Source organism: Candida pseudojiufengensis, assembly GCF_024610245.1.
Source record: "Candida pseudojiufengensis strain CBS 10847 chromosome Unknown scaffold8, whole genome shotgun sequence".
Lineage (NCBI taxonomy): Eukaryota > Fungi > Ascomycota > Pichiomycetes > Serinales > Debaryomycetaceae > Lodderomyces > Lodderomyces pseudojiufengensis.
In genome coordinates, this window is record NW_026261526.1 from 510725 (window position 1) to 538267 (window position 27543).

The following is a 27543-nucleotide window of genomic DNA, read 5'->3' on the forward strand; positions in this document are numbered from 1 at the left end:
TTTTTTCTTAATAACTTTGAATTAAGATATTCATTAGAATGGTGATACACAAAATTGAAATTTTGTTAATCCCGATCTATACTATCAACAAAAAATTTAAAAAGTGAACTAATTGGCATCAAATAATAGGTTGACTTCAAATCACTCGATCGGGGACTTATAAAAGAATAAAGGTCTTGGACTCGCCAAGTAAATAGTATAGGACACATGAATATTACCTGACTCATACCATTATAATATAGAAAGGACAATTTTACTTCATACCACCTAATCATTCAAATAAATCGGATCATGGATAATTCCAGATCCTCATCTCCTATACCCTCGAAGTCCCAGCCGCCTCCGATTTTACAACCAACCACAACTGCTTCCCCACCTCCAACTCGAACCAGAATAAGGCACCAAAAGTTAAAGTATACTTTTATAGGTTATGTTGTTGTCTTAATATTTCTAGCTATTACACAATTTATTGGAGTAGGGTTCTTTACCCTGGGATTCTTATTATCAAGAACTGTACTTCCTAATATTTCAAGTTGCGATAACAACACTTGTCTACCACCAAAATTTTCAAAAGCAGTTGTTTTAGTCATAGATGCATTAAGATTTGATTTTGCAATACCAATTGAAGGTTCCACGAAAAATTATCATAATCAATTTCCAATACTATATGATCTAGGTCAAAAAGAAAATGGATTTCTACTAAAGTTTATGGCTGATCCTCCCACTACTACCTTACAAAGATTAAAAGGATTGACCACGGGCTCATTACCTACAATTCTAGACGCGGGATCGAATTTTAATGGAGATGCGATTGATGAAGATAATTGGTTATTGCAATTTCATAAAATAAATAAAACTATAGCATTCATGGGTGATGATACTTGGACTGCGTTGTTTAGTGAATATATACATCCGGATTTCAACTTCCCTTATGATTCATTAAATGTTTGGGATTTACATACAGTTGATAATGGGGTCATAGAACACTTATTCCCATTACTCAAAAATCACACTCAATGGGACCTTTTAATTGGCCATTTTTTGGGGGTTGATCATGTTGGACATAGATATGGCCCTGAGCATTATACGATGAAAGAGAAATTGAATCAAATGAATGAAGTAATTAAGAAAGTGATTGAAGAATTACAAGATGATACATTATTGGTCGTAATGGGTGATCATGGTATGGACTATACAGGAAACCATGGGGGTGACGCACCAGATGAATTGGAGAGTACCTTGTTTATGTATTCAAAAAACAAAAAGTTTTATAAACAACCGTCTGGTTCTTATAATATCTCGAATAAAGGTTCAGACTACAGACAAGTGAATCAAATCGATTTAGTTCCTACAATGTCATTGTTACTAGGTTTACCCATACCATTCAATAATTTAGGCTTCCCTATTGATGAAGCTTTTGGGAATTTAAACGAAGTTATATCTGCAGGAATCAAATCAATTGAACAAATTAAAAATTTCAGAGATTTCACGCCAAGTTTAGCGGACACTTTGATTGAACATTATGATGGATTATTAGACGATTCACCAATTTCAAAATCAGAAACTCTTTCAAAAATTAAGGAATATCAATCACTTTCCCTCGATCAATGTAAGTCTTTATGGGCAAAATTTGATTTAAGATTTATTGGCATTGGTCTTGGAATTTTATTTTTGTCATTAACATTCATGGTAACTTATGCAAGATCAATTCCTGCTGTAAGAGTTTCAACGATGTCATTTGAATTTATTGGATCAGTTGTTGCGATGTCAATAATGGGAGTTGTATTAAGCTTTTCAATCTTTATTGTATTAAAACCTGGTGATTTCACTTTGAAAATTTGTTTATTTATTGGAGCTGCCTTAGGAATGGTGATTGGTTTTTGGGCACCAATAATGGATAGATTCAGTGTTGGATATTTATGGCATCAGACAGTTGATTTTTTCATGTTTAATTTTAATAGCTGGTCGTTTATGGGGATTATTTTCGTAGCCCTACATTGCTTAATGTTTGCATCGAACTCATATGTTGTTTGGGAGGACAAAATGATTTCTTATTTTCTAGTTTCATTTGGTGGTTGTTGCATTCATGCGATATTAGTCAAATCAAATATCTCAAAAGAACAAAAAATATTAGGAGTAAGTCATGCGGTCACATTTTTGGTGCTAACAAGACTAACATCTATGATAACTGCTTGTAGGGAAGAGCAAAGACCATATTGCACTACAACATTTACCAATTCCTGGTGGTCTATTTTATTATTACATATAATTTCTTACTTATTACCGGCATCCATCAAATCCTTTTACAAGTTATCAGATTCTTATCATTCGGCAGCCCCATTATGGATTGGTACTGGTTTGAAATTTTTGTTGTTCATGAATGCTATATATTGGACTTTTGAATACGTTCTGACAAACGAGTACTTCAAAAACGCTCACATGATAATTGGGGCTCCATTAATAAAGTCTTTAAAAATTGCCATTGCGAGATTGGTTTTATTTTTTACATTAGTTTTGGCTAATTTCAGTTGGGCAAGAGGTCCACTTTGCGTCAAATTGGAAGTAGAACGAATTGACATTGACGTATCTGATTCAAGCGATGAATTGATGAGCCAAGAGTCTGCCACAATTTTGGGATATGGGAATGTATATGGATCGTCATACTTCTTACTAGTTCTCAACTTCACAATCGCAATCATGCTAACAACTAAACCATTAGGTGCAATTTCTATTAGTATGTTGATTATTCAGATATTGTCACTTTTGGAAATCATAGATCTTTTAGGGATGAGGAAGAATTTAATTTCACCAATTATCTTTGGTATATTAGGATTTCAACATTTCTTTAGCACTGGTCATCAAGCTACGTTACCTTCAATACAATGGGAATTGGGATTTATGACAACGGAAACTATTTTGTTCCCTTTCACCCATTTAAACATCATTTTAAACACATTTGGGCCATTTCTAATCATAACCTTGTCCGTTCCCTTAATAACCATTTGGAAAGTCAATCCTTCATCTAAACCTATCACGGTTTTATCTCAAATAATCACAAATATCACCACTTTGATCACTTATTTTTTATTTACTGGGTTGAGCTCTTTAATTTTTGCAGCTCATTTCAGAAGACATTTAATGGTGTGGAAAGTTTTTGCTCCAAGATTTATGCTAAGTGGAATGTTGATCATTTTAGTAAATTTATGTAGTATAATTATAACATTATGGGGTTCTGGGAAAATTTTAAAACAAGTTAATAGAATCTTTGGTAAATAGTCATTTAGATATAGAATTTAATTTATTTATTCAGTCATTGACATAAGATAGGTAATAACTGTAACTCTACCTCTAAGATGAAACACAATAAATCAAGATTATAATTCTCGTGTGAGTTTGGTGCAAATTATTTTAACAGGCTTAACAAAGTATTTATGCTTTCTAGTTAAAAATCACAATCAATAGCCTTCTTTTGAAAGATTTGGTTCGAATTATATGTTATTCAAGATCATACTGTATCACATAATAGTTATCGTGTATATACTATGCGTCAAACTTACAACTGCAAAATCACCTTACAATTCATCATTTACTCCTGAACATTTAAGATACCTTAAAAATGAAACCAAGGAGTTATTTAAGCATGCTTGGAACTCATACATGGAGTTTGGCTTTCCCTTTGACGAAGTTCGACCGTTGACTTGCGAACCTTATGGGCCAGATTATAAGGATTATTCAAATACTGTAAGAAATGATGCTATGGCTAATATCTCACTGACAATTTTAGATAATTTAGACACATTAATCATTATGGAGCAATGGAATGAGTTAGATTATGTTTTGGAATACTTGAATACTAATCAAAATAACTTCTTTGACAAGAACTCCATTGTTCAGGTGTTTGAGACAACTATTCGTTTTTTGGGTGGACTCATGAGTGCTCATTTAATCTTGACCGATGTCAAATTCAAACCTCGTCAGACTAATAATACGAAGTTCATGAAAATTTTGAAAAATTATGATGGATTTCTACTAAAGATGGCTCATGATTTAGGTTTAAGACTAATAACTTCGTATAGAACATCCACAAATATTCCTGTTCCACGTATTAATTTAGCTAATGGATTAAAGTCAGTTCCACCGGCTTTGCAAAAAGATGCATGTACTTCAGGAGTTACCACACCAGTTTTAGAATTTACTTTATTATCTAAATTAACAGGTGATTATCAATTCGAATATTTTTCACAAATGTCGTTTTGGAAGCTTTGGTCATCAAAACTGCCATTAAATTTAATGCCAATGACGATTGATCCTGTATCAAATCAATGGAAAGACTCTATAACTGGAATTGGAGCATCAATCGACTCATTTTATGAATACGCAGCCAAATCTTCAATTTTATTTGATGATAAATACATGTGGTCAGTTTTTACAACTTCATATCAAGCATTGCTAACGCATCTGGCTCAGGGAGGTGAAGGAGCTATGATATTCCCAAACGTAGGAACACAAGACGGAGTAGTTTTCAGCGATTGGATAGATTCGTTAGGAGCTTTTTGGTCAGGATTGCAGGTTTTAACAGGTCAATTGACTGATGCAATAAAAACACATGTTGTGTACATGAAGATTTGGAATTATTTTGATCTGATACCTGAAAGATGGATCTATGCACATCATAATAAAAAAAACAAAAAGAAGAAATATAGAGCTGAGGATTCAATTGAATTGGAATGGTACCCTTTACGACCCGAATTTATTGAAAGTAGTTACTATTTGTATCGAGCTACAAAAGATCCTATGTATCTTCAAATTGGGGAGAGGGTATTGAACTTATTTCAAGACAGATTCAAGGCTCCATGCGGTTTTAGCGGTATACAAGATATCAATACTGGTGAAAAACAAAATAGAATGGAGACATTTGTTATGGGTGAGACATTGAAGTATTTATATTTATTATTTGATACCAATGACGAGGTATTTTTACACAGTTCGGAGATGAACTCCAAAAATTGGATTTTTTCAACTGAAGCTCACCCACTATGGTTTCACAAGGGTTTATCTGAGAAAAGATATAATTTTGGCGCTCAAAACTTGAGTAGTTTAATTAATGAGAGTTCGAAATTCACACCTGCAGTTATCAAGAATTTAACTATTCCAACTCCTTTTATTTTCAATATTCCAGATGAAAATGGTGTTATTTCTCACATTGGTAAAAAAGATCCATTCTCAGATCGATTTAAAATTTGTGAATTGAACCCGTTAAAAAAATCTTTTAACTCATTGTTAGAATCTAGCTATTATGGTTGGCCTTATTTGTTTAATTCTGATCATTCATTTTCCAAATCTTTGAAAAAGCCGCCCCATATTGATAAGTCAAATCTTGACGGAAGTTATATCGAATTGACAAAAGACTTTTATGACAAATTTACATCATTCGATACTCCTTTAATGTGTCCTAGAGTGCACAATACTCAAATTTATGAAATATTTTGGGGCGATATAAAATTATGTGGAAAAACTGAAGTCTCACAGATCGTACACCTACAACCAAATATCACAGAATCTATTATACTACAGAATGATTTGTGGGTTCCAACTTTGCAAGGCTTGAGAATTACTTTCGAGGAATTGGCACTAGGTTTAGTCGATTCAAGAAATGAGTTGATAACATCTGACTATATTCTGATGATTCAAAGTGATGAAGATGAAGATGAAGAAGAAGTTAAATATAAAAAGAAAGATTCGATTTTGAGGATAAAGAAAATTAATGGTGTGCCTTTAAAGTATGGCTCAGTAATTTGGACTTTACCTTTTGCCCCAAATCCGGAAGATAAAGGTGCTGTTAGAGTTACCAGCGAAAGTAGAGTTGTAATTCAAGGAAAAGTGATAGAGAATTTATTAGTATGGTACGGTTGATATAAAACCAATCAGTCATCTTTTATTTAATTTATAGATTTTTTGTTTTTTGTTTTTTACTACTTTGAATAGAATCAGAAATAAAAGTTGTTGCAAAAATAGTAACCAAATTTTATCGCGTAATAAAAATGTACAAATAAATAATTCACACTAAAAATACAATCACTTCGAAGTAACTAAAGTAATTATGAGTTACGATCCAATTCATGATACTTATACCCCCACAAAACCCGTAAATGAATCACAGCAAAATCAAGCATCACCAACTACTAGATCAGAAATACGGTCAGGTCCATTATCAATATCGAACTTAGTATCTGAAGATCAAATTGACAACGACAATCAACCTAATTCAATCGATAAATTGGAGCATCCAAGTAGAATTTCACCTCAAATTACAAGAATACAAAACGTCTCGAGTTTGATTGATGCGCCAACGCCACAACTTGAAGATCAGGACAATGATGAAGACTATGATGAAACAGATGTAAATTCAACTGTGATGGATGACGATGATTATATAGCTCCGAATGCTCCACATCCAAAAAAGAAATCGGCAACTAAGAAGAAAAAGAAAAACAGCAGCATCACAAACTCGAAACTATCTTTGAAAAAACAAGATGGTGAACCATTTTGGAGGAAAGATATACAATATGACTTGTTAACTGCGATATTTGACGATGATAAACCTGTATTTACAAATACCTTTGAATATTCATCAGTCGAAGGTGCAAATAATAATCCTAAAATAACGTTTGCTGAATTGTACATAAGATCCTTGGCTGAATCCAACAAAAGTTCTAAAGTGTTGAAAGAAAAATTATTGAAAGATATTGAATTGGCCAAAGCAGTATGTAAAGTTTGTGTTTTGGTAAATTCTGGAAGAATGAACACTACAATTAATTTTGTTCATGACATGAAATCAACTTTGAGAACGTTTCATTCAATTCCATGTTTACAGACTGGTCCTGAAGGGGGTACTACTAAACAACTACAAGATACTCCAAGGTTAAAGTCAATAATTAAAGCAGTCTCTGATGCTGACAAGAAATTTGGTCAACTTTCAGATTTAATTGAGAACTCATCAACTGTTAAACCAAATACCAATGTTGTACAGCTACTATTTTTACTAGGCAATGCTAATAACGGGATACCATTTTTAGAAGACCCATCGATTCACTTGTTGGATTTTTTTGTTAACACCAGTTTAAGTCCGACAAGTAGAGCTCAAAGATTTTTGTGGTTAATTTACACTTATCTTGAAACAAATTTCACTGAGGAGGAAATGTCTCAAAATCCTTATGGTGGTGCAACTATACCTCCAGCTGTAAGCATCACTGAGCAAGAAGAAGCGACTTTTGATATTAATCCTCAATATGAAATTGATTACGCAACTGAAATGTATCAAGCAAGAATGCAATATTTGAGCGAAGATCATACAAATGACACTGGGCATAGATCTCACAAAGAATTGTCCAAACTGAGTGCAAGCAAGAAAAGGGAACATGAAGATGGTCAAGGAAACGAAAAGAAATCTGACAAGTCTCAACCAAGTAAAAAAAAATCAAAAACAGCAACTACAGAGCAAGAGCAACTAGAATCATCAACAACCACATTGGCTTTGTCCACTTCCAAGGACGAAATCTTGAACTTGAGTCTGTATGGTTTTAAAACAAATAATAATCCACAATTCCCATTGAAAGATGTCATAAATATTTCACAGTATAAAACTCCAAAATTTGTTCCTTCACATCCAAAAGAAGAAGAGTCCATAAGTTTCAGATGTGATTTGTTAGAGCAATCCAACCCTATGGTTCAAGAAGTTAGAACGTCATCCAAAGCTAGTACTGCTTCATTTAACAAGAAGATCACGATTTTAGGAAACTGGATATATCGTTATTTCAAATATAAAAAATCAATTGGAAATAAATTGGCTGGATTGGAATGGGAAGATATTAGATATGATTTGATGAATGGGTATGAGAGTTATTTTTATGAAAATCTTGGTAAGTCTTTGAATCTTGACAAATTATTAATTAAATCGGAAGATTCTACTGAAGAAGAAAGCAATGACAAGAAGATCGACGAATCTGTCTCATCTTTGAATGAAAATGATGTTCTTTTCAATTATTTATCTATGGGAGATTACGATAGAATTAATGAAAAGCATTCTTTTTTACTTCAAATGATAAATTTTGCAAATGAATATTTCATGAGTAAATTAGAATCAAATTTGGATGATGGTAAGAATATAATTCCCAGAAGCAATATTTCATTTGACTTGAATAATGAAACAATGAAAATTTGAATTGAATTCATCAATTGTATGAAGTAATAGTTGAATTTCCGTAAATCACTTAATATATATCATAGGGTTTACAAAAATTCATCGACAGTAAGCTCTCTTTCCCTTTGAAATATATGACATCATGTGGTAGTCACGCGTCTTTTTTTCTACCGTGAAGTTGAGAAAACAAGTCTGATACACCAAGTACTTTGTCATAAGCTAAAACGGATTTTCACCTTTCAAAAGCCAGACTTATACCTTATAACACCAATGGCTGTAATCACCGAACCTGAATTAAAAACCGTATGTAGTGCATAGTCTATTGTTATTTTCTGGAGGTAAACAAATTACTAACACATCAAACTTTAGTATATGGATAAAAAGGTATCAGTGCAACTAAATGGATCAAGAAAAGTAATAGGTATATTGAGAGGTTATGATGTATGTTTAAAATTCAAATTTACATGATCAAGAACGAAATACTAACTAGTGGAATTTAGATATTTTTAAATGTTACGATCTCGGATGCTTTAGAAGAAAAACCTGATGGGGAGAAGTTAAATCTTGGTATAACGGTATGTGAAATGCACGTTTGACAGACTTTGAACGAATTACTAACTCGGAATATATAGGTTATACGGGGCAATTCCATAATATCAGTTGAAGTACGTATATATCTGCTGGTATTTAGCAAATCAAATGTTCATCTGAAATTAGAAGATACTAACTAGTATTGAATTAGGCATTGGATAAAATATAGAACCTGTTAATTGTAAGATAAGTGAAACATTGTACGAATAGAACCTGTTATGAATTTAATGAATGTTAATCTAATATCTAAAAAATCTATGAACCATTTCTACACCTCCCACTTCAAATCCACATTTCTCATAAAACCCAACATTATGATCCAGGCAATCTAAAATCACTTTATAGCAACCGGCTTGTTCAGCTAAAGATGCTAGACTTTTAACCATGTAATTACCTAATTTTTTACCTTGCTCTTCTTTTGCAACTGATATATCCTCAATGTGTCCAATTTTACCACATTCATGTATTAACTTTGATTCTAGCAATAGCATCCCTGTTGAGACCACTACACCTTCTTTATTTAATATAACATGAGGTTGATAGATATGGGAATTTTGACTCCATTCTTGAAATAGTTTATTAAAATTTTCTTCCGATATATTACCAACAGTTGTTAGCACTTTCAACGTTTCTATGTAATTGTTTGAATAGTCTGTTAATTTTAATTTTCTGAATGTATAACCTTCGGGTAGTGATAGTTGGATTGTTGATTCTTGAGTCATGAGGATTATTGTCTTTTGTAATTGTTAAAATGTGATTGTCTATTGTTTCTTCTAAATTTCTTATTGGGCTTTATCAATTTTCATGTATTTGGTGAATATGTGTTGGGCCCTACAACGTTTGTATTCGAACAAGCGTTGACTTCTGTACTTATCGAGTTTAATCTAAGTAATTTATATTGAAATTTATAGATAAAAATAGATTGATTCCAAAAACAAAAATAAAGGCTTAAATTTACGAGAAATTGTTTAACATAGTCCAGTTAAAGTATTATAGTTCAATAACGATTTGTCAGAGAGCATACAAGACATTTTGCTCAAAATAATCACTTATTGTTCTTTGTTTCAAGGGCAGATTATGAATTGTGTGATGGCATTGATCTCATCGCTTGTCATTAGCATCTTTGTTCGTTTTTACAATCTTCATTTGGTGAAGTACCTCAGAAACGTGTATTAAATCAAGATTGCATATATTTGACGAATTGATAGAGCCGTTCTAATTTAGATCGACGATGAAGTTAGTAAGTAAAAGTAACAACTTAAATGTGCAAGATTTGCGAGGTGTATTTAGTTTAATTTTAAGCATTAAAACTTCATCATCCCTGTCCAAGCAGAAGCTTTTGACATGAACAACTAAGGAACTACGTACGGAGTGAAAATGACTTGGCGTGTTGTTGGGCAAAGGCAACATCTAGTTTGAATGAGACAAAGAGGAAAGACTAATTCGTAAGGGCTTTAAAATTGGATTACTTGCACCGTAAAGTTGCGCACACAAGCGACGTGAAATGTGAAAGGTGAGGTCTGTTTATAATTATCAGCTTTAAGTTAAGTCAAGACTTGGAAATTTCAAACCTCTTATTGTCATACGTCAAAATGATTGAATTGATAAATATTGATTTCTATGAGCCATTCAATTTAACACCGAAATTTCATAAATTATGTCCGAAAAGATCTTCTATTACTAAACAAATGATAGCTTACTTTACGAACACATGACAGCTTCTATTGCACTCAAGGCTGAAACGTCAAAATCAAAATTTATTTCTAAGTATACTGATTTAGGTTGTTGATACTGAACCTTCCTTGTAGTTTCGGCATCCGATAGTCATGCATGGCTAAAAACTCCGCAGTATTTACGAACATAAGCCTCAAGGTACACAATTTTATAATTCATCAACACTTTAAATTACTACCAATTAGTAATCCTTATAACGGGTAAGTTATAGGTTATGTTTTTTGTTCTACCCGATCAATAACTGTGGATTACTAATAATAGTAAGGAGATAAATAACATTAGTTTCAACGAAATGATAAGGATATCAATATGCTTTCACCAACACATTACTGTGAAATGTGAAATACTAGAGGCAGATTTGCGATTATGAAATAGCGAACTTCAACACTTTAATTCCATGATGAGTAATTGAAACTGAAATAGAAGTATGTATAAATTGGCAAATCCTAATCAATTATTTTCAAGTTTTTCAAGAAATAACAATAATCTACTTAATCTTTCTGGATATCCTATATTTAGAAACAGCTATTAGTTAACAGAAATATGTCATTATCAAAACCAACTTTAACGTATAAAGCATATGCTTATAAGAATGGAAATTATCCAATTGAACTTATAGATGAAGAAATTAAATTAAGTAAAACACTGACTGGATCATTCATAGCTCCTAAAGGTACAGTCTTGGTAAAGATCGAGTATGCTGCTTTGAACCCATTTGACCAAAAACTTTATCACTTGAAACCTGCATTTTTGAAATATATAAACAGTAAACAGGGTTTTGGGAAAGACTATAGTGGTCAAGTTATTTCGATTGGTGATGAAACGAAAACAAATGTCAAAGTTGGTGATCAAGTACAAGGTATTTATGGTCCCATGGCAGGAAAAGGTACCTTGGCTGAATATTTATTAATTGATCTTTCAAATTCAGCAGTAGGAACAAAACCATCAAATATCGATTTGGCTCAAGCAGCTTCATTTCCGGTTGTTTTAGGTTCGGCTTTTAGTTTACTAAAAGACTTAAAATTGGAAGGTGCAAAAATTGGGATTTTGGGTGGTAATACTTCAGTAGGAAAATACGTTATACAAATAGCTAAAAAAAGAGGCGTCAAAGAGATAGTTACAACCAATTCAAAGAGAAATGAAGATTTATTAACAAAATTGGGAGCAACTACTCAAATTGATTATTCTAAGAATCCCAAATTTGTAGTAAATCAATTTTTAAATAGTGTTCAGAAAACAGGTGAGTTTGATTACATTATTGATACTTATGGAGGCGATCAATTGTTTTCTGATATAAATCATATTTTGAAGAAGGGTGGTGTGTACAATACAAGTGTAGGTAATACTGGTGGATCAGGCTGGAACTTATTTTTTGGAATTTTGACAACATTCAAAAAAGTAATTGCTTCAAATTTAGGTTTATTAAATTATGAATATAATTTTAAAGAAGTAGACCAAACAGGTAAATGGATGGATGAAGCTAAAAAATTGATTGAGAAGAACGAAGTTGAAATTTTCATTGATAGTGTATATCCTTTTGATCAATTGAATCAAGCAATCAAGAAATTAGATAGCGGTAAATATAATGGTAAAATTGTTGTGAAAGTTCAACAATAAACAATTCAGGACAAGCCAACTTTGTGTAGATTCAAATTATGTGTCGATATTGCAAAACTAGTTGCAAAATAATTAATAATATAATATTCGTGAATTTTTTTCATATATTTTCTTAGGGGGTAATTGTTTCAAGATTCTGTTTCCTTTTGTTTAAAACTTTAGTTTATTTTGTTCATTTTAATCATTTTATATAGTTCTAAAATCTGTGTAAAATAATTTATAAATTTGTGCGTTCCAATAATATGTATGATGTCTATCAAATGTATGATCCGCATATGGTGAAGATTAGTTGTCTATTTAATCTGTTATCTTAGTTATAGTCATGGATCAGCATTATAAATTAGCTTATAGGCATTTGGTAGTGCCCGGTTTAAGCTTGATTAATAAAATTTCGTGACATATTACTATTAGTCTACTTATCGTATTTAATCTAAATATTCAAGTTATCAGCCGTGAGTGGAAAAATATGAAAATTCATGCATAATTATATTTCCTTGCTGTTCTGCCGTTCATAATACAACTAGATTTACTCAACCACTAATTGGATCAGTACTTCAAATTTTCCGTTAAATCCATAAAGGTCTACAATTTATTTTCTGGTTTTGAATTAATAATCTGAACATTATTAATAATCATCGAACCGGTAAAAGAAAGAATGGAAATTGATATGAACAGATGATGCAAAATCGAAGTTTTTAAAATTTTTTTATTTTTTTTTTTATAAATAAATTCTATCCGCAATCTTACACAAAATTGTTACTTGTTATAAAAACATGAATTTATCCGTTTGCTAACATTTACATCTCATATGAATTTCGAAATTTCTTATTTTACTTTTCCATTTCCAATATTTCTTTCAGTTTCAAAAGTTTATAAAGTGTGGCAATTCCATCTTAAATCAAATTTTTCATAAATCTTAATTGTTACAATCATTTATCATAAATATAAACAACGAGATATATTTTAGTTCGATAGCAAAAATGGGTCTTAAAACTCCGCAATTAAATTATAAAGCTTATGCCTATAAAAACAAAAATTATCCACTTGAAATAATTGATGAAACAATAAATTTAGTAAAAGGATCAAATGGAGAATATGTTGCACCAAAAGGTAAAATATTATTAAAAATCAATTATGCATCAATAAATCCAGTTGATTATAAGTTATATCATGTAAAACCTGCATTTTTAAAATTTATAAATGATAAACAAGGATTTGGTAGAGATTTCAGCGGTCAAGTCATTTCAATTGGTTCAAATACTGATACTGAAGTTAAAGTTGGAGATTTTGTTCAAGGAATATATACTCCAATATTAGCAAGTGGATCATGTTCACAATATCTTTTATTAGATCCTAAAAATTCACCAATAACAACTAAACCAACAAATATAGATTTAGCTAAAGCTGCATCATGGCCATTAGTTTTGGGAACAGCAATTGGATTATTAAAAGACCTTCCTTTAAAAGATTCAAAAGTTGCAGTATTAGGTGGGGCTACCTCAGTGGGTAGATATGTTATTCAATTGGCTCATAATGGAGGAGCTAGAGAAATAGTTACTACGAATTCACCAAAGAATGCTGAATTATTAACGGAATTGGGTGCTACTCATCAAATTGATTACAGGAAACATCCAAATTTCTTACCACAATTCTTAGAAAGTGTTAAAGAGACTGGAGAATTTGATTATATAATTGATTGTTATGGTGGTACACAATTATTTCCTGAAATAAATCACATTTTGAAAAAAGGTGGTGCATATCATACAATTGTTGGTGATGCTGGTGGACATGGATTTGCAGCATTAGTTGGATCTATTAAATCAAGTTTAAGAATGATTTCTTCAAACTTAGGTTTAATTGATTATCATTATCAAATATCTTTATTAGATAATAATGGAGGTTGGATTTATGGTGCAAGAGATTTAATTCAAGAAGATAAAGTTAAAATTTTTATTGATAGTATATATCCATTTGAAGATTTGAAAGATGCTGTTGCAAAATTAGAAAGTGGTAAAGCTGACGGTAAGATTCTAATTGAAGTTGATAAACCAGTTGCTTAGGTTGTTTTAATATGAGAAATGGCTTCTGGTTTTTAGTTTGTGTATGTAATATAGGTATTTATTAATTGAATTCTTAATATCTTGTAGTATCTACAGTTAGGGTCGTTGTTTAATCGTAATTCGTCATACATACATATAAAAAATATACACACCAATTGAGTTTAAAATATAGTACAGGTTTGAAAATCTAATTAGGGATTTAAATGATCGTATACCAACTGCATATCAAATCTTTTAGTTATATTAGGCTCTAAACATCCTTCGACAATATCAAATAGAAATTGAAATTCTTGAATTAAAGTTGATTTTTCATTCATCCATTGTTTATGTAATTTACTAATTTCTTCTTTCCTTTGTAAGTCAACCACTGATGATAATGCATTAGATACACTTTCTTCATCATTTCCATCTTCCTCTTTACTCTTTCTGGAACAATCCTTTAATATCCATTCTAACAAACAAGCTTTTTTCAAATCACATTTATTGTATTGTCCTGCTGTGATCATAGCCCTTAATCTTGGTTCATATTGATGTTGGAATGGTAATTTCCCACAACACATTGCATAAATTAAAACTCCTAAAGCCCAAACGTCTGCCAGTGGGCCCAAAGGTGGAGGTGCAGGTTGTAACAATTCCGGTGATGCATATGGCAATGAACCAATATGTGAATGAGGTAATTCAGAATCAATACCATTTTGTTCTGGTTCTTTATTTAAAAATTTTTTACTAAATTCAAAAAAATCAGCTGGTGAAGATGCAGTTGGTGATTGAGTTTCAGAGGCAATTGGTGTTAAATGAACTGATTGCATTGATGGACCATGCATTTTAAAAAAATTGGATAATCCAACTCTTGAATCATCATTGACATTGAAATCTAAAAATCTGGTTTTTGGCGTATCACCTCCTGTGTAAGGTTTTCTTGATTCTGTATTTGATGATTTACTTCTAATATTTGAATCATCATCCATTGTTGTTGGACGTAAATGATTGCCATCTCCTGTTTTTGGTACATTTCGAATGGAAGATTTTCTACTTAATCTCATGCTATAGATTCGAGACATTCCAAAATCACATAAAATCATTTTATAATGATTATTATTCTCATTTTCAACTAAAACGTTTTCCAACTTCAAATCTCCGTGGACTATTCCTTTTTCTTCATGCATATAAAGCAAAGCATCAACTATCTGTTTTGTACATTCTGTGACTTTTCTTAATCTTTCTCGTTGATTATCAATCAGGAATTTCAATGGACCTGAATTATTATTAATACCAGTATTAAATTGACCCCATTCAGATACCAATTCAAACAATGTTCCTCCATTGATTCTATTCATAATACAAAATATAGCATCATCTGTTTCATAGCTATCAATCAATGGCAAAATATTTGGATGATCTAATTGTTTCCAAATTGAAATTTCTTTTCTAAACACATCTAAAACTTTTGGACAATGAGTCATATCAATTAAATCGGTTTTAGAATTCGATCTACTTGATGGTCTGCTAAAATCTCTTGAAGATTTTACAATTTTCATAGCTCTAACATTACCTTTTTTATCTATGCATTCTCTTATTGTGCCCCATGCACCAAATCCAATGATTTTACCAATTTCATGATCTAAAACTAATGCTCCTCTTTCGTCAACATTAACTTTTTGTTTAGGTTCACCAAATTTTCTTACATCAGTGGTTGATGTTCTAGCTAATAATCTACCAGCTAATGTATTTGCACTTCCTACTCTTTGTTTTCTGGATAAACTATTTTCATTGGAACTAAAACCACCCATAGTACTACCAGCACTTGTTTTAGGAGTCTTGCCTAAAGAACTACCACCAACACTACCGAAATAATTCTTTGCAAACAATGAGAATTGTGAATAATCAATACTTTCTGAAAAATTACATACTAATTTTTTTCTTTGTGAATATGGTAAATCATTAAAATTTGGAGGTAAACTATTCAAAATTAATTCATAATTTATATTTCCTGTTTTGGGGTCTACCGCTGATTTTGGTTTCTTTGATTTTCTTTCATTGTCTGGATCAAAATGATCTCTTTTGGTTGTATCATGTGGTGAAGGAGTTTCATCTGGATCTGTTATATTATTTAATAATTTAGAAGATGTTTCATTATTTTGTTCATTAGGATTCCGTAGTTTCATATAATCATGTAATTTTGAGTATGATAATTTTGAAGGATGTTGTGTGTTAGATCTTATAGGTTGTGGAGCTACTTGAGCATGTAATAAGTTTAAGTCTAGATAAGATGCATTATTACTTCTTGGAGTGTTCGAGTTACTTGTATATGCACTATTGGGATTGGTTCTTGTGTTTGTTCTAGTCATATCCAATTCCGAATTACTTGAATTATTCCATTTATATACCATATCACTAAAATCAAGGCCAGGAATATATTCATCTTCTAGACCTTGAGTAAAATTGATACCAACGTCTACATTACTATCATGGGATCTTGAGTACAATTTGTTTGGACTTGTTCCACTTTGATCTTGATGATTATAATTATTGAAGGAGAAATAATCATTCTGAGTTTCATGTCTTACGGTTTGAGGTCGTATCTTACCATCTTCATGTATTCTATGTCCAGTTATTTGATCAAAATTATTCTTTTCTGTTTCTGAAAATCTTCTACTTCTTCTATAATCATCATAATTTGAATGTTCAGGTTTATCAAATGGATTTGTAGTTGCAATTGATTTATTTCTTAATTTTTGATTTTTTGAGTTTAAGTTTTGATATGGTTTGTCTTTGTCAATGTCATCTAAACTATCATCGTTATTGTCATTATTGTCATGAATGGTATTGGCAGTCTTGAAATTGGAATTATCAATTAAATTAACCGTTGAAACTTTTGGTTGTGATTTTAAAGGTATATTCATCAAACTGCATTAACCTAATAAAATTGTTTGTAAAAATTACAATATAGAAAGAATTCCAATCAAAGCAGTAATTGCTGGTTTTTTGTATTCTAGTTTTAAGATTTATAATGGTTTGAACTATTAGTGGTGATTAATGAATGAGTCTTATGATGAACCTTGTTAGTTGCATTCAATTTAAAAAATAAAAAAAATTATGTTTCTCAATTTTTGTGGTCGATATTAGTCTTTATCAGAAGAAGTGATACTGAAGTAATATTGAAAAAGAAGCAGAGAAAACATAGAAAGTAAGCTTAGCATTTACAAGTTACATATAATCTAGGTTATAGTACAAGCAGTTTATTAAAAATTATGAAGAAGTCGAAGTTTTCAATAATTTCTTACACTCAGCAATTTCATATTACTATGAACGTGGTGTAATCAATAATTCATAAAAATTCAAAAATAGGAACCAAATTAAAATTAAATGATTAAAACGTCGAAATAATTTTCTTAATCAATGACCTTTAAATTTCAAGAAGAATAAGGGAGTCATATTGATAGAGTATAATTTAGCTATTAAGGATTTAAGTTAAGTTAAATTTAAGTTATCCCCACATTCTGTTCTTACTCACTCTGTATGTTTTTCTTTCTTTTTTCTTTTGCATATCATCAGATCATAATTTTCGAATTTGGACTAAACTCCGTAACTCTACACTCAAATTTATGTGACATATTCAAATATATACTGTAAATCTACAGAGTTATTCAATAAAAGTTCATAATACAATTGTAACATAATCTATGTAAGTTCATATATAGCAAAGATTATTGTTTTGATGCAATTAAAGTATTTAAAAATTCATCAGATAATAAATCAAAAGCATTTGGTCTTTTTTCAAAATTTAATTCAAAAGTTTTATTTAAAAAATTTTTTGCATCTATTGTACACCATTCAGGAATTTTTGGATGTATGTGGTTACCAATTTTAAATAATGCTTGCATTTGACTTAATTCAGGAAATGGATGTCTACCAGTAAACATTTCAATAATTAATGCACCAACTGACCAAATATCTGCCTTTTTTGTATAAATTAATTTTTTAACAACTTCTGGAGCCATCCAAAATACTGACCCTTGTAATCCAACTCTTTTACCAGTTTTTTTAAAATTATCATCTTCTTCATCTATTGTACTTACTTTTTTTGAAATTCCAAAATCTCCAATTTTAACTGTTCCCTTTATATCAATTAATATATTTGCTCCCTTAATATCTCTATGAATTATATCTTCATTATGTAAATAATTTAAACCAATTAAAACTTGTCTTATAAAATTTCTAATTAATGGTTCTTCAAATGGTCCATAAGAATTTAACATTGTTTGAACTGAACCTCCAGGAACATATTCTAAAAAAATATTTAAATAATTTTCATCAGTTGAACTACCAAAATATCTTACAATATTTTCATGACTTAATTCTTTTAATAACATCATTTCTCTTTTTTGATCTTCTAATAAATCAAAAAATGGTTGTGATTTTAATGGAGATTTTTGTGGTAATTCAGGTGGTTGATCTTCATTGTTATCTTTAACTGATGTTGGTGTTGGTAAATTTAATTCTTGTGGTTTTTGTTGTTGTTGTTGTTCGGTCTGTGCTTGATCCTGTGCTTGTTGCTGTTGTTGTGATTGTTGAATTTGCAGTTGTATATTATTATTATTTAAAGGTATTTGTTTAACAGCCATTAATTCACCAGTAAAAGGATTCATACCTAAATAAACAGTACCAAAACTTCCTGATCCAATTTTAGAACCTTTTAACCAGTTATCAGGTACATTACATTCATTATTTTCAAAACTATTATCATCTCCCCAATTATCTATATAATCATCATAATTTTCTTCATCATCATTTTCTTCACTATCACTTGGATTTAATAATTCTATTTTTGACAATCTGTCATTAGATGCTTCATCATTTGGATCATGACTTGCAACTATTGAAATTCGATGTAATGCTTTTCCTTCACTTATACTTCGTGAACTAATTATAGATCTCACGTCAGTATTATTAGGAAATTTACCATGGTTAAATTTTGGACTTTCTTGATTTTCTTGAATTTCTTGATTAATTAGTGATGGTTTACTAAACTTACTTGATGTATCATTATTAGTAACTGCTTCATCAATTGATGTAATATTATTCATCATTACTTCACCAATTGTTCTATTACTTTTTCTTAAACCACCACCAACTCCATATTCATTAGATGATATAGACATTGCTCTTTGATAAGGTAATCCAGTGGCATTATTACTCATTATTGATGATCTCATATTATGATTATTATGAAGTGCAATTGAACTTGATGAAAATCCACCACTAGTTGGAAAATTCATCCTCTTACTTAATCTAACACTAAATCGAACTGAATTTCTTACAGTTTGTTCAAGATCCTTCTGTTTAGTTTCTGGAAAATATTCAGCAAGATTTGATGAAATTAATTCACTTGGCGGTCTTTGACCAAAAAAATTTCTCATTGTAGATCTTGAAAATTGATTATCTTTTTTACTCATTTTAATATCATCAGCATGATTGTGATTTGTTGTTGTTGATCTATCTGGAAAATTTAATTCATTTTTAATTTGTGCTTTTAAAGTTTTATTATATTTATGCATAACTAATTTTGAAGTTTCAATTGCTGATTCTGTAGGATTTTCATTTTTTGGTACTAACATAATTCTATGTTTTTCTAATCTTTCTGGTGAATAACATATTGTAACTAATTCAACATCATAAAGCATTATAACTTGTGGTTCAAAATTATCCATTAAATTTCTATAATCATTTATATTCGTTGAATGAATATATGTATCAAATTGTGTAGATTCTTGAGGTTTAAAACCTAATTTTTTAAGAATTTTTCTTTTTATTGCTTGTGCATTAAAACATCCAGTTACATTTACTCTTTTTATACTACCATCTTGTAAAATAAATGATATATTTTTACTAGAACTTTTTGTAGTTGATGAAGACGCGTTTTGTTGTGGTAATTGTAACAGTTGTTGTGATTGATCTTGTAATTGCAGCTGTCTTAAATTAACGTTACTTCCATTATTTATTTGAGTCAATAAAGAAGCTTCACTTGGATTTAATAAATTGTTTAAACTTGGATTTTGATTATTGAAAGGTTCATTTGGTGTAAATTCTAATTCAAGTTTTTTATATAATGTTTCAATATCAATTAAATTTTTCAATTTTTCATTTTTTAAATTATTTATTGCAATTTCTAACCTAAGTCTATCTCCAACTTTTAAAATTCCAATTTCTTTTAAACTATATGAATCTAATTCTGATATTAAATCTAATGTTATTCCATGATCTATGAATTTTTGTAATAAATGTTGACAATTTGATTTCGATAACCAACTTTTTAGTTCTTTTGTTTCATTCTTGGTTGATGGTTGTGTAATATTGGTTGGAGATTGATAATTGTGTAGTTGGTTATTAACCCCAGATTCATTTGGTGAATCTATTTGAGTTGTCATTCTTGTGTTGCTTACTTTTCTTCACTACCCTAACTTCTCATTGCTTTCAATTACAAAATGTGAGCATCAGCACTTGAATATTTTTCAAAGTTTAAAACCAAGTGGAAAATAACGTAAGGTTTAACTTTTATTATTGTTTCAAATTAAAATGTTTTGAAATACGATTCTGAAACAAAAAAAAAAACGAGACAAGACCAGATTTGAAAAATTATACTGTACAGTACATATATCGTCTTTTAATACAGTTTAAAACTTAAATATACGAAACCACCAACTATGTCTAAAGAAAATCAAGAATTAAACGAAATACTAAGTGAGTTTCAAGACTCATCACCAGAAATACAAGCAAAAAGACAACAACTAATATCAAATATTGAAAAAAATACATATTTAAATGAATATCCAAATCAATTATCAATAATGACAAGTTTAGATGAATTAATAGGATGTTTTGCATTAGGTGGACAATTTAAACATTATTATAGATATGGTACATATGATAACTGTCAATTACAAAGATCTAAATTTTGGTTTGCTATAAAACATGGAACTTTAGTGGAAAGTTCTAAAAATGAAACCAAGCCTTTGGAAAAATTAAATGATAAAGAATTGGAAAATAGAGCTAAGATACAAGAATTTTTCAAGAAAAGATTAATGAATGATAAATTAAAGGGAAGTTCTGAAGATATTTGGGATGCAAGGAATAAATTACAAGAATATCCTTTTGAAACGAAATAGATTGATATTTTTGTTTCACCAACATTTTTAATGAGTTATGAAATATATAGAGAGTTAAAGAGAAATCTTGTTAATACAAATTGTAAATTTTTCAATAATTTTGATTGTAATATATGCTAAATTTTAAAAAATCATAAATTCAAACTCTACATTATTATACAACTTTTCTTTTCTGGTTCATTATCATTAGCTCCTTTTGGTTTTGCATTTAAAGCACATCTTGCAGCTTCGGAAAATGCTTCATTAACTCCTCTGTTTTTTTTAGCTGAACATTCTAAATATCTTAATGCACCAACTCTTTTCGCCACTGCTAATCCTTCATCATAAGTTATTAATTTTTTATTTGATTGTGAATTTGAAGAATATGGGTTATTGTTGTTATATAGATTATTTTGTTGTTGTTGTAGTTCTTGATTTTCTAGATCTTCATCACTTCTTAGATCACATTTTAAAGCAACTAAAACTAATTTAACACCTTCACAATGATCAGCAATTTCTCCAACCCATTTATGTTGAACATTTTCTAAAGAATCTATTGAATCAACAGAAAAACATAACATTATACAATGAGTATCAGAATATGATAAACTTCTTAATCTATCAAATTCTTCTTGTCCTGCTGTATCCCATAAACTTAATTGTACTGATTGACCATCTATAAATATATCATGAACATAATTTTCAAATACTGTTGGTTCATAAACTTGTGGAAAATAACCTCTTGTAAAAACATTTAATAATGAAGTTTTTCCACAAGCACCATCTCCTAATATCACTATTTTCCTTTGTACTAGAATATATGATTGTTAGTATTTGATGTTTGATTTAATACTTTAATGATGTTTGATTAGATCACATACTTGTTTTTGGTTTACTTCCACAAAGAGGCATTGTTTGGAGAATGTGTCTGTGTTTGTATGGGTGTGTTTATTGTTGTTGTGATTATTGTTGTGTTGATTAGTGAACAAATATTGTTGTTGTTGTTGTGATTATTGAAAAAAAAAAAACACGGCTAAATTTTGTTACAGATTTAAATTTAATATTAAATATGATTTAAACTAAAATATGTTGGAATTATATATAGCTTAGGGATAGTTATAAGAATCCTGTGATAATGTAATGAAGTATATTAAAACAAAAATGAAATATAATGATCTATCTTATGAAATATTGTTTCAAATTAAAAGTATTTTTGGTTGTAAAGTAAAGTGTTGATATTTATCAAAACGGAGCCCTTGAAAAAATATAATAAATTATTATAATTAGCCTGATTAGACTACGTGTTTATAATTTAAATCCAATATGTAGATAGTGAATTTATTACTCAATATAGTAGTATTAATGCATGGACATCATAAATAGTATACATTAATGTTTCAATATCTGCTCTTACAAACAATAAAAGAGGTCTAATTAAGTAAATAGTAGATAGAAAAAGGATCTTATTGTATTAGATAGTCTAATGATGAGAAAAAAAAACCGTTTAAATTAATTTTCTATCGTTTAACAAATATTTACTTGGACTATTAAGGAAGACGAAATATTAATAAAATACCAAGTCGTGTGATGAAACTTATCTATAAAAGTTTAATTAAAGTCTTGGGGTTTATTTACGAAAAGTTTGTTATCGAAAGAGAACATTTTTTTCAATCATACTGATTTAAGGTTATTATTTATTAACTTCAACCCAATATTTGAAACGTGTATTTTCTTTCTAAATTATAATTAAAAAATTAAAAACATTAGGTTTTCCCTCCATTAATTAGTTATATGTATTCTTAAAAAATGGATGATTCATTGCTTCTTTTGCAGTTGGTCTTTTTTGATGATCATATTGTAATAATTTACTTATAAGATCCAAAACATCTTCATTAATTAAATGTTTATTATCATTATTTATAAAAGATTTCCATGGCTTTTTGGAATAATTTCCTAATATATCATCATAATCTGAACTTAATTTTATACCATATTTATTTATATATCCTAGTAATTCTTCTGTTCCTAAAATTTTTGCAATTTGAATTAATTGATCATTATTTGAATCACCTCTAAATAATGGTTCTTTTTTAAAAATTATTGCTCCTAACATACAACCAACTGACCATAAGTCTAATGAATAATCATATTGTTGTAAATTTATTAATAATTCTGGTCCTTTATGATATCTTGATGCAACTCTTACATTATAATCCATACCTGAATGATAAAATTCAGCTAATCCCCAATCTATTAATCTTAATTTTTTATTCATTGGATCAATCATTATATTTTGAGGTTTAACATCTCTATGTATTATACCCATTGAATGAGAATAATCTAATGCAATTAATAATTGCATAAAATAATATTGAATATCTTTTATTGTAAATTTTGGATATAATACTCTAAAATCAACATTATTAATTTTTTCAAATATTAAAGCAGGTATTTTTGATTGATCATCTCTTACAACATCTAATAAACCAATAATATTTGGTCCACCAGTTAAATTTTGTAAAATTTTAACTTCTCTATAAATTTTTTTTAATTTAACAGGTTTTAAAACTTTTATAACACATGGTTCATCATTTAATATATTTATACCTTGAAAAACTTCTGAATATTTACCTCTTCCTATTTTACTTACTATTTCATAATTTTTTATATCTCCCCATTGTATTTTATGATTTTCATAATCCCAATATTCTGATGGTTTATTATTATTTACATCTGAATATATTTTTGATATTGAATAAACTCTTGTTCTTGTGGTCATCGTGTTTGTTATATGTTTGGAAGGAAGTTATGGGTAATGATTTTAAATGATTTTCGTGGTTTCTTGTATTGTCGGGTGCAGGGGGTTTATCTGTTGCTTATTTGTTTGTTGTAATCGGGTGTGAACTAACTGTAAATTGATTGATTGAATATTTTGCCCGTCTATTATTTGATATTAATAACTCGTCTCTTGTAGGAGCAAACAAATTCTTTTTGATCTATTGATGAAAGATGAAAAAATTTTTTCCAAAATGTATATATTAAATATGTTGTAGAAATAAAACTTATTTATATCTATAATGACTTCTCTTCTATTGAGATCCAGTTGTTTAAATAAAAAGTGTTTTAAATTAAGATGGTTAATAATTTATCATTACTATTATTTTATCAATAGTCTAATAATATTTCTCTTTTCTAATCTTTGTACAATTTTACACAATTCTTTTTGTTAGCCTAAGTATGTGCTGGTATCTACCAAGTGTAGTATTTTTATGTATTAAAACAATACAAATTTTATAAATCTTACAGGTGAGACATCACTCAAAAACGTAAATCATTGAATAATTTATTATTACGTTATAGAGCATGGTGGGTTGTAGTTGAAAGGATATACTTAGCTTCATAATAAATTAGAACAGAATAATCGAGTTTAGGAACGTAAATTCTGAAACATTATCTTCCGAAATTCCAGGTGCATTTACTTTTGCAGTATAAATTGGTTCAATACTCTAATTAAGACCTCAAACATGATCAACGAGATTTAATCACAATTTTTAGGCAAAAAAAAAATCAACAGGTGATACTTTAAACGAATAAAAATTAAATTTGCCACCGGTTGATAGAATCTCAAAGATCGTTTTAGGATGATAAAGAAGAAGAGTTGGAAATGTTTTTGACAACCCTTTTTTAGGTAATAGGTATCTTCGATACATTTGTTTGTTGTAATTCTCTGTTAATCTCTGTTAATATTGAGTTACAGATGTTTCGGTCCACGGATTTATTTTTTAACGAGATCTACACTACTATTCCGATACCAACTTTTTATTCGAATGCATTATTACATTCGCTAAGTTACAACTAAAACTAAGCAGACAATAAAACATAATCGATTCAACTAAATGATTAATGAACTACAAATTTTCAACTGCTTTATATGATGAGGGTCAGACGATAAAAGATGTTCAATTTTGGTCAATAAAGGAGACAGACGATTATATAGATGATTTATCAATTAAATTAAATTCAACTTCATTGGAATTTATAACACACATTGAATGTACCAAATTACCAATTTATTTAATAAATGGTCATTCCTTCCAAATTTTTACAAATGATGAAGAAAGTGAATTTTATTTTAAACATAAAATTTTGACTATACCAAATTCAAATAAATTGTTAAATTATGGTATATTAACTAAAATCAAGGATAAGATAGATAGTGACCAATATTTTGTATTTTATTTCAATAATGATAATAACAGCATAGATTGTTTGATAGTAGATTTTAGTGTTATAAACAAATTGAATGAACTCGATCATAATAATAAAATAGATAATAATTCGTTTATAACTAAGAAGAAAAATAGAACCATACCAAATACTCAAGTATTCGATAAAGTTTTAAAACAAAAACAAGATAATAATCCATTCTTATTGTCTAATCAAAATGATATACAACAAAACTCTACATCTTCATTACTGATTTTAACAAATCAAGAACAAATAAATAATGCAATTAATAAATTAATATTTTCAGGATTAAGAATAAGAGGATTATCAAAAAATCAAACAAATTCAATAAATGAAATTTTGAAAATTAAAGAAATTCATCAAATGACTTATAAATCTGCAATTTTTGCTTTAAAAAAATATAATTATACTAATAGTAATAATAAAAAAAATAATTTACAAATTAAATTTAATGATGTACAAGAAATTATTGAAAATTTATTACATTTATTTGTTGATGTTGAATGATTATATATACATGGGGAAATTATATTGTTAATTCTTTTACACTTATTGTATTATTTGTAGGTTTGAAATTTATTGATGATGCTTCTTTTAATTGTTCAGTTAATGATTTGAATTTTGATGTAGATTTCTTTTTAGGCTTTGTTGTTTTTAATTCCTCTTTTGCTTTTGCTAGGTGATCTAATAATATTGATGAATCTTTTTCTAAATATCCTCTATTTTTCTGATTAGAATAAAATGTGATATCTTTTTGACTTATTGGTCTTGCTTGTAATGGTACATAACCTTTTCTTAATAAAAAATACGAAGGATTTACAAAAGCTCTTAAACCTAATTTTGAAAAATATCTTGCAGTAAATGACATTTTTGCATCTTTTTCAATTTTGATAATTGCTTGTTCAGTAGCTTTTGATGCTTCAATATTTAATGGTACATTATATTTTTTATTTAATAAATTATTTCCTAAAATTTTTACACCATCTTTTAAAGTACCTGTTATAAGTCCACAATCTTTCATAATCTTTATTGTTAATGTTTCACCTCTTTGTAAAGGAATTCTATTATTTTCCCAAAAATCTTGAATTTTACTTAAATTTAATTCATGAAATTGTTTAGCATTATGATGATTTTTAAATCCAACCATTGGCATTTGTTTAAAATATGGAGTTTGACCACCTTCCATCCATATTGGAACTTTACCTCTTGCTTTTTGACCTTTTTGACCTCTTCCTGATGTTTTACCTTTATTTGATGATGGTCCTCTACCTAATCTTTTATAACCTTGTGTTGATCCTTCATTGGGTGATAATGAACCTAAATTAGTTTGAGTTCTGAGCGTTCGTATTGGATATAGACTTAATTTGTTTGTATTCGATGTTAAAACATCTATGAAGGATGAGTGTTTGAACATGAAGTGTAGGTTGAATCTGATAATTCACTTATTAGCCTAAACTGATTTGAAAAAAAAAATTGAAAATCAAATTGAATAAATTCAACTTTGGTAGCGACAAATTTCACTAAATTAATACATTTGAAACTAGGAACATTACAATTATCGCCATTCAATTACTTCAATCAAATCATTTTATTCACCCCAACAAACATCAATTAATAATGTCCACAACAAATCAATCAAGTACAAATACATCAGAACCAAAACAAACAGAAGAAGAACAAAAAATAGTAAAATCATTAGAAGAAGATGATGAATTTGAAGATTTTCCAGATGATGATACTCAATGGAATAATAATAATAATAAGCAAGATTCAAAATTAAAAGAAGAAAATCTTTGGGAACAAGATTGGGATGATGATGATAATCAAGATCAATTTTCTCAAAAATTAAAAGAAGAAATTTTAAAATCTCAAAAACCAACTAATTAAAAATTTGAATGATGAAATTTATGTATATAATGAAATAAGTTGATGAAATCATCGTTTTTGT

The 27543-nt window shown here is 29.1% G+C and overlaps 15 protein-coding genes across 15 annotated transcripts; 9 read left to right on the top strand and 6 right to left on the bottom strand. All coding sequences in view use genetic code 12, as the record gives it.

Annotated features, from left to right (window-relative positions):
- Positions 1–291: 291 nt before the first annotated feature.
- On the top strand, positions 292–3276 carry GPI13 (mannose-ethanolamine phosphotransferase; the record flags this gene model as incomplete). Its single annotated transcript, XM_051756472.1, has 1 exon — positions 292–3276. The coding sequence occupies one exon, from the start codon at positions 292–294 to the stop codon at positions 3274–3276; it is 2985 nt and encodes a 994-aa protein (XP_051615531.1).
- A 216-nt stretch (positions 3277–3492) lies between these two features.
- On the top strand, positions 3493–5913 carry KGF55_001854 (alpha-1,2-mannosidase MNL1; the record flags this gene model as incomplete). Its single annotated transcript, XM_051756473.1, has 1 exon — positions 3493–5913. One exon carries the CDS (start codon positions 3493–3495, stop codon positions 5911–5913), a length of 2421 nt encoding a protein of 806 aa, XP_051615532.1.
- Positions 5914–6100: 187 nt separating this feature from the next.
- Positions 6101–8221, top strand: KGF55_001855 (uncharacterized protein; the record flags this gene model as incomplete). Its single annotated transcript, XM_051756474.1, has 1 exon — positions 6101–8221. The coding sequence occupies one exon, from the start codon at positions 6101–6103 to the stop codon at positions 8219–8221; it is 2121 nt and encodes a 706-aa protein (XP_051615533.1).
- A 249-nt stretch (positions 8222–8470) lies between these two features.
- On the top strand, positions 8471–8796 carry KGF55_001856 (mRNA splicing protein; the record flags this gene model as incomplete). The annotated part of the gene is made up of 3 exons (XM_051756475.1): positions 8471–8503; positions 8570–8641; positions 8701–8796. 3 exons carry the CDS (start codon positions 8471–8473, stop codon positions 8794–8796), a joined length of 201 nt encoding a protein of 66 aa, XP_051615534.1.
- Positions 8797–9030: 234 nt separating this feature from the next.
- GNA1 (glucosamine 6-phosphate N-acetyltransferase) lies at positions 9031–9513 on the bottom strand (the record flags this gene model as incomplete). The annotated part of the gene is made up of 1 exon (XM_051756477.1): positions 9031–9513. The coding sequence occupies one exon, from the start codon at positions 9511–9513 to the stop codon at positions 9031–9033; it is 483 nt and encodes a 160-aa protein (XP_051615535.1).
- Positions 9514–11068: 1555 nt separating this feature from the next.
- KGF55_001858 (YIM1) lies at positions 11069–12142 on the top strand (the record flags this gene model as incomplete). Its single annotated transcript, XM_051756478.1, has 1 exon — positions 11069–12142. One exon carries the CDS (start codon positions 11069–11071, stop codon positions 12140–12142), a length of 1074 nt encoding a protein of 357 aa, XP_051615536.1.
- Positions 12143–13122: 980 nt separating this feature from the next.
- On the top strand, positions 13123–14202 carry KGF55_001859 (uncharacterized protein; the record flags this gene model as incomplete). Its single annotated transcript, XM_051756479.1, has 1 exon — positions 13123–14202. One exon carries the CDS (start codon positions 13123–13125, stop codon positions 14200–14202), a length of 1080 nt encoding a protein of 359 aa, XP_051615537.1.
- A 191-nt stretch (positions 14203–14393) lies between these two features.
- KGF55_001860 (protein kinase) lies at positions 14394–17105 on the bottom strand (the record flags this gene model as incomplete). Its single annotated transcript, XM_051756480.1, has 1 exon — positions 14394–17105. One exon carries the CDS (start codon positions 17103–17105, stop codon positions 14394–14396), a length of 2712 nt encoding a protein of 903 aa, XP_051615538.1.
- Positions 17106–17909: 804 nt separating this feature from the next.
- On the bottom strand, positions 17910–20630 carry STE11 (mitogen-activated protein kinase kinase kinase; the record flags this gene model as incomplete). The annotated part of the gene is made up of 1 exon (XM_051756481.1): positions 17910–20630. One exon carries the CDS (start codon positions 20628–20630, stop codon positions 17910–17912), a length of 2721 nt encoding a protein of 906 aa, XP_051615539.1.
- Positions 20631–20906: 276 nt separating this feature from the next.
- Positions 20907–21368, top strand: KGF55_001862 (uncharacterized protein; the record flags this gene model as incomplete). The annotated part of the gene is made up of 1 exon (XM_051756482.1): positions 20907–21368. One exon carries the CDS (start codon positions 20907–20909, stop codon positions 21366–21368), a length of 462 nt encoding a protein of 153 aa, XP_051615540.1.
- A 146-nt stretch (positions 21369–21514) lies between these two features.
- Positions 21515–22259, bottom strand: RHO3 (Rho family GTPase; the record flags this gene model as incomplete). Its single annotated transcript, XM_051756483.1, has 2 exons — positions 21515–22158; positions 22229–22259. The coding sequence occupies 2 exons, from the start codon at positions 22257–22259 to the stop codon at positions 21515–21517; spliced, it is 675 nt and encodes a 224-aa protein (XP_051615541.1).
- An 871-nt stretch (positions 22260–23130) lies between these two features.
- Positions 23131–24126, bottom strand: CKA2 (casein kinase 2 catalytic subunit; the record flags this gene model as incomplete). Its single annotated transcript, XM_051756484.1, has 1 exon — positions 23131–24126. One exon carries the CDS (start codon positions 24124–24126, stop codon positions 23131–23133), a length of 996 nt encoding a protein of 331 aa, XP_051615542.1.
- A 1124-nt stretch (positions 24127–25250) lies between these two features.
- On the top strand, positions 25251–26102 carry KGF55_001865 (uncharacterized protein; the record flags this gene model as incomplete). The annotated part of the gene is made up of 1 exon (XM_051756485.1): positions 25251–26102. The coding sequence occupies one exon, from the start codon at positions 25251–25253 to the stop codon at positions 26100–26102; it is 852 nt and encodes a 283-aa protein (XP_051615543.1).
- Positions 26103–26121: 19 nt separating this feature from the next.
- Positions 26122–27009, bottom strand: MRPL10 (mitochondrial 54S ribosomal protein uL15m; the record flags this gene model as incomplete). Its single annotated transcript, XM_051756486.1, has 1 exon — positions 26122–27009. One exon carries the CDS (start codon positions 27007–27009, stop codon positions 26122–26124), a length of 888 nt encoding a protein of 295 aa, XP_051615544.1.
- Positions 27010–27212: 203 nt separating this feature from the next.
- Positions 27213–27482, top strand: KGF55_001867 (proteasome regulatory particle lid subunit; the record flags this gene model as incomplete). Its single annotated transcript, XM_051756488.1, has 1 exon — positions 27213–27482. The coding sequence occupies one exon, from the start codon at positions 27213–27215 to the stop codon at positions 27480–27482; it is 270 nt and encodes an 89-aa protein (XP_051615545.1).
- Positions 27483–27543: the final 61 nt, after the last annotated feature.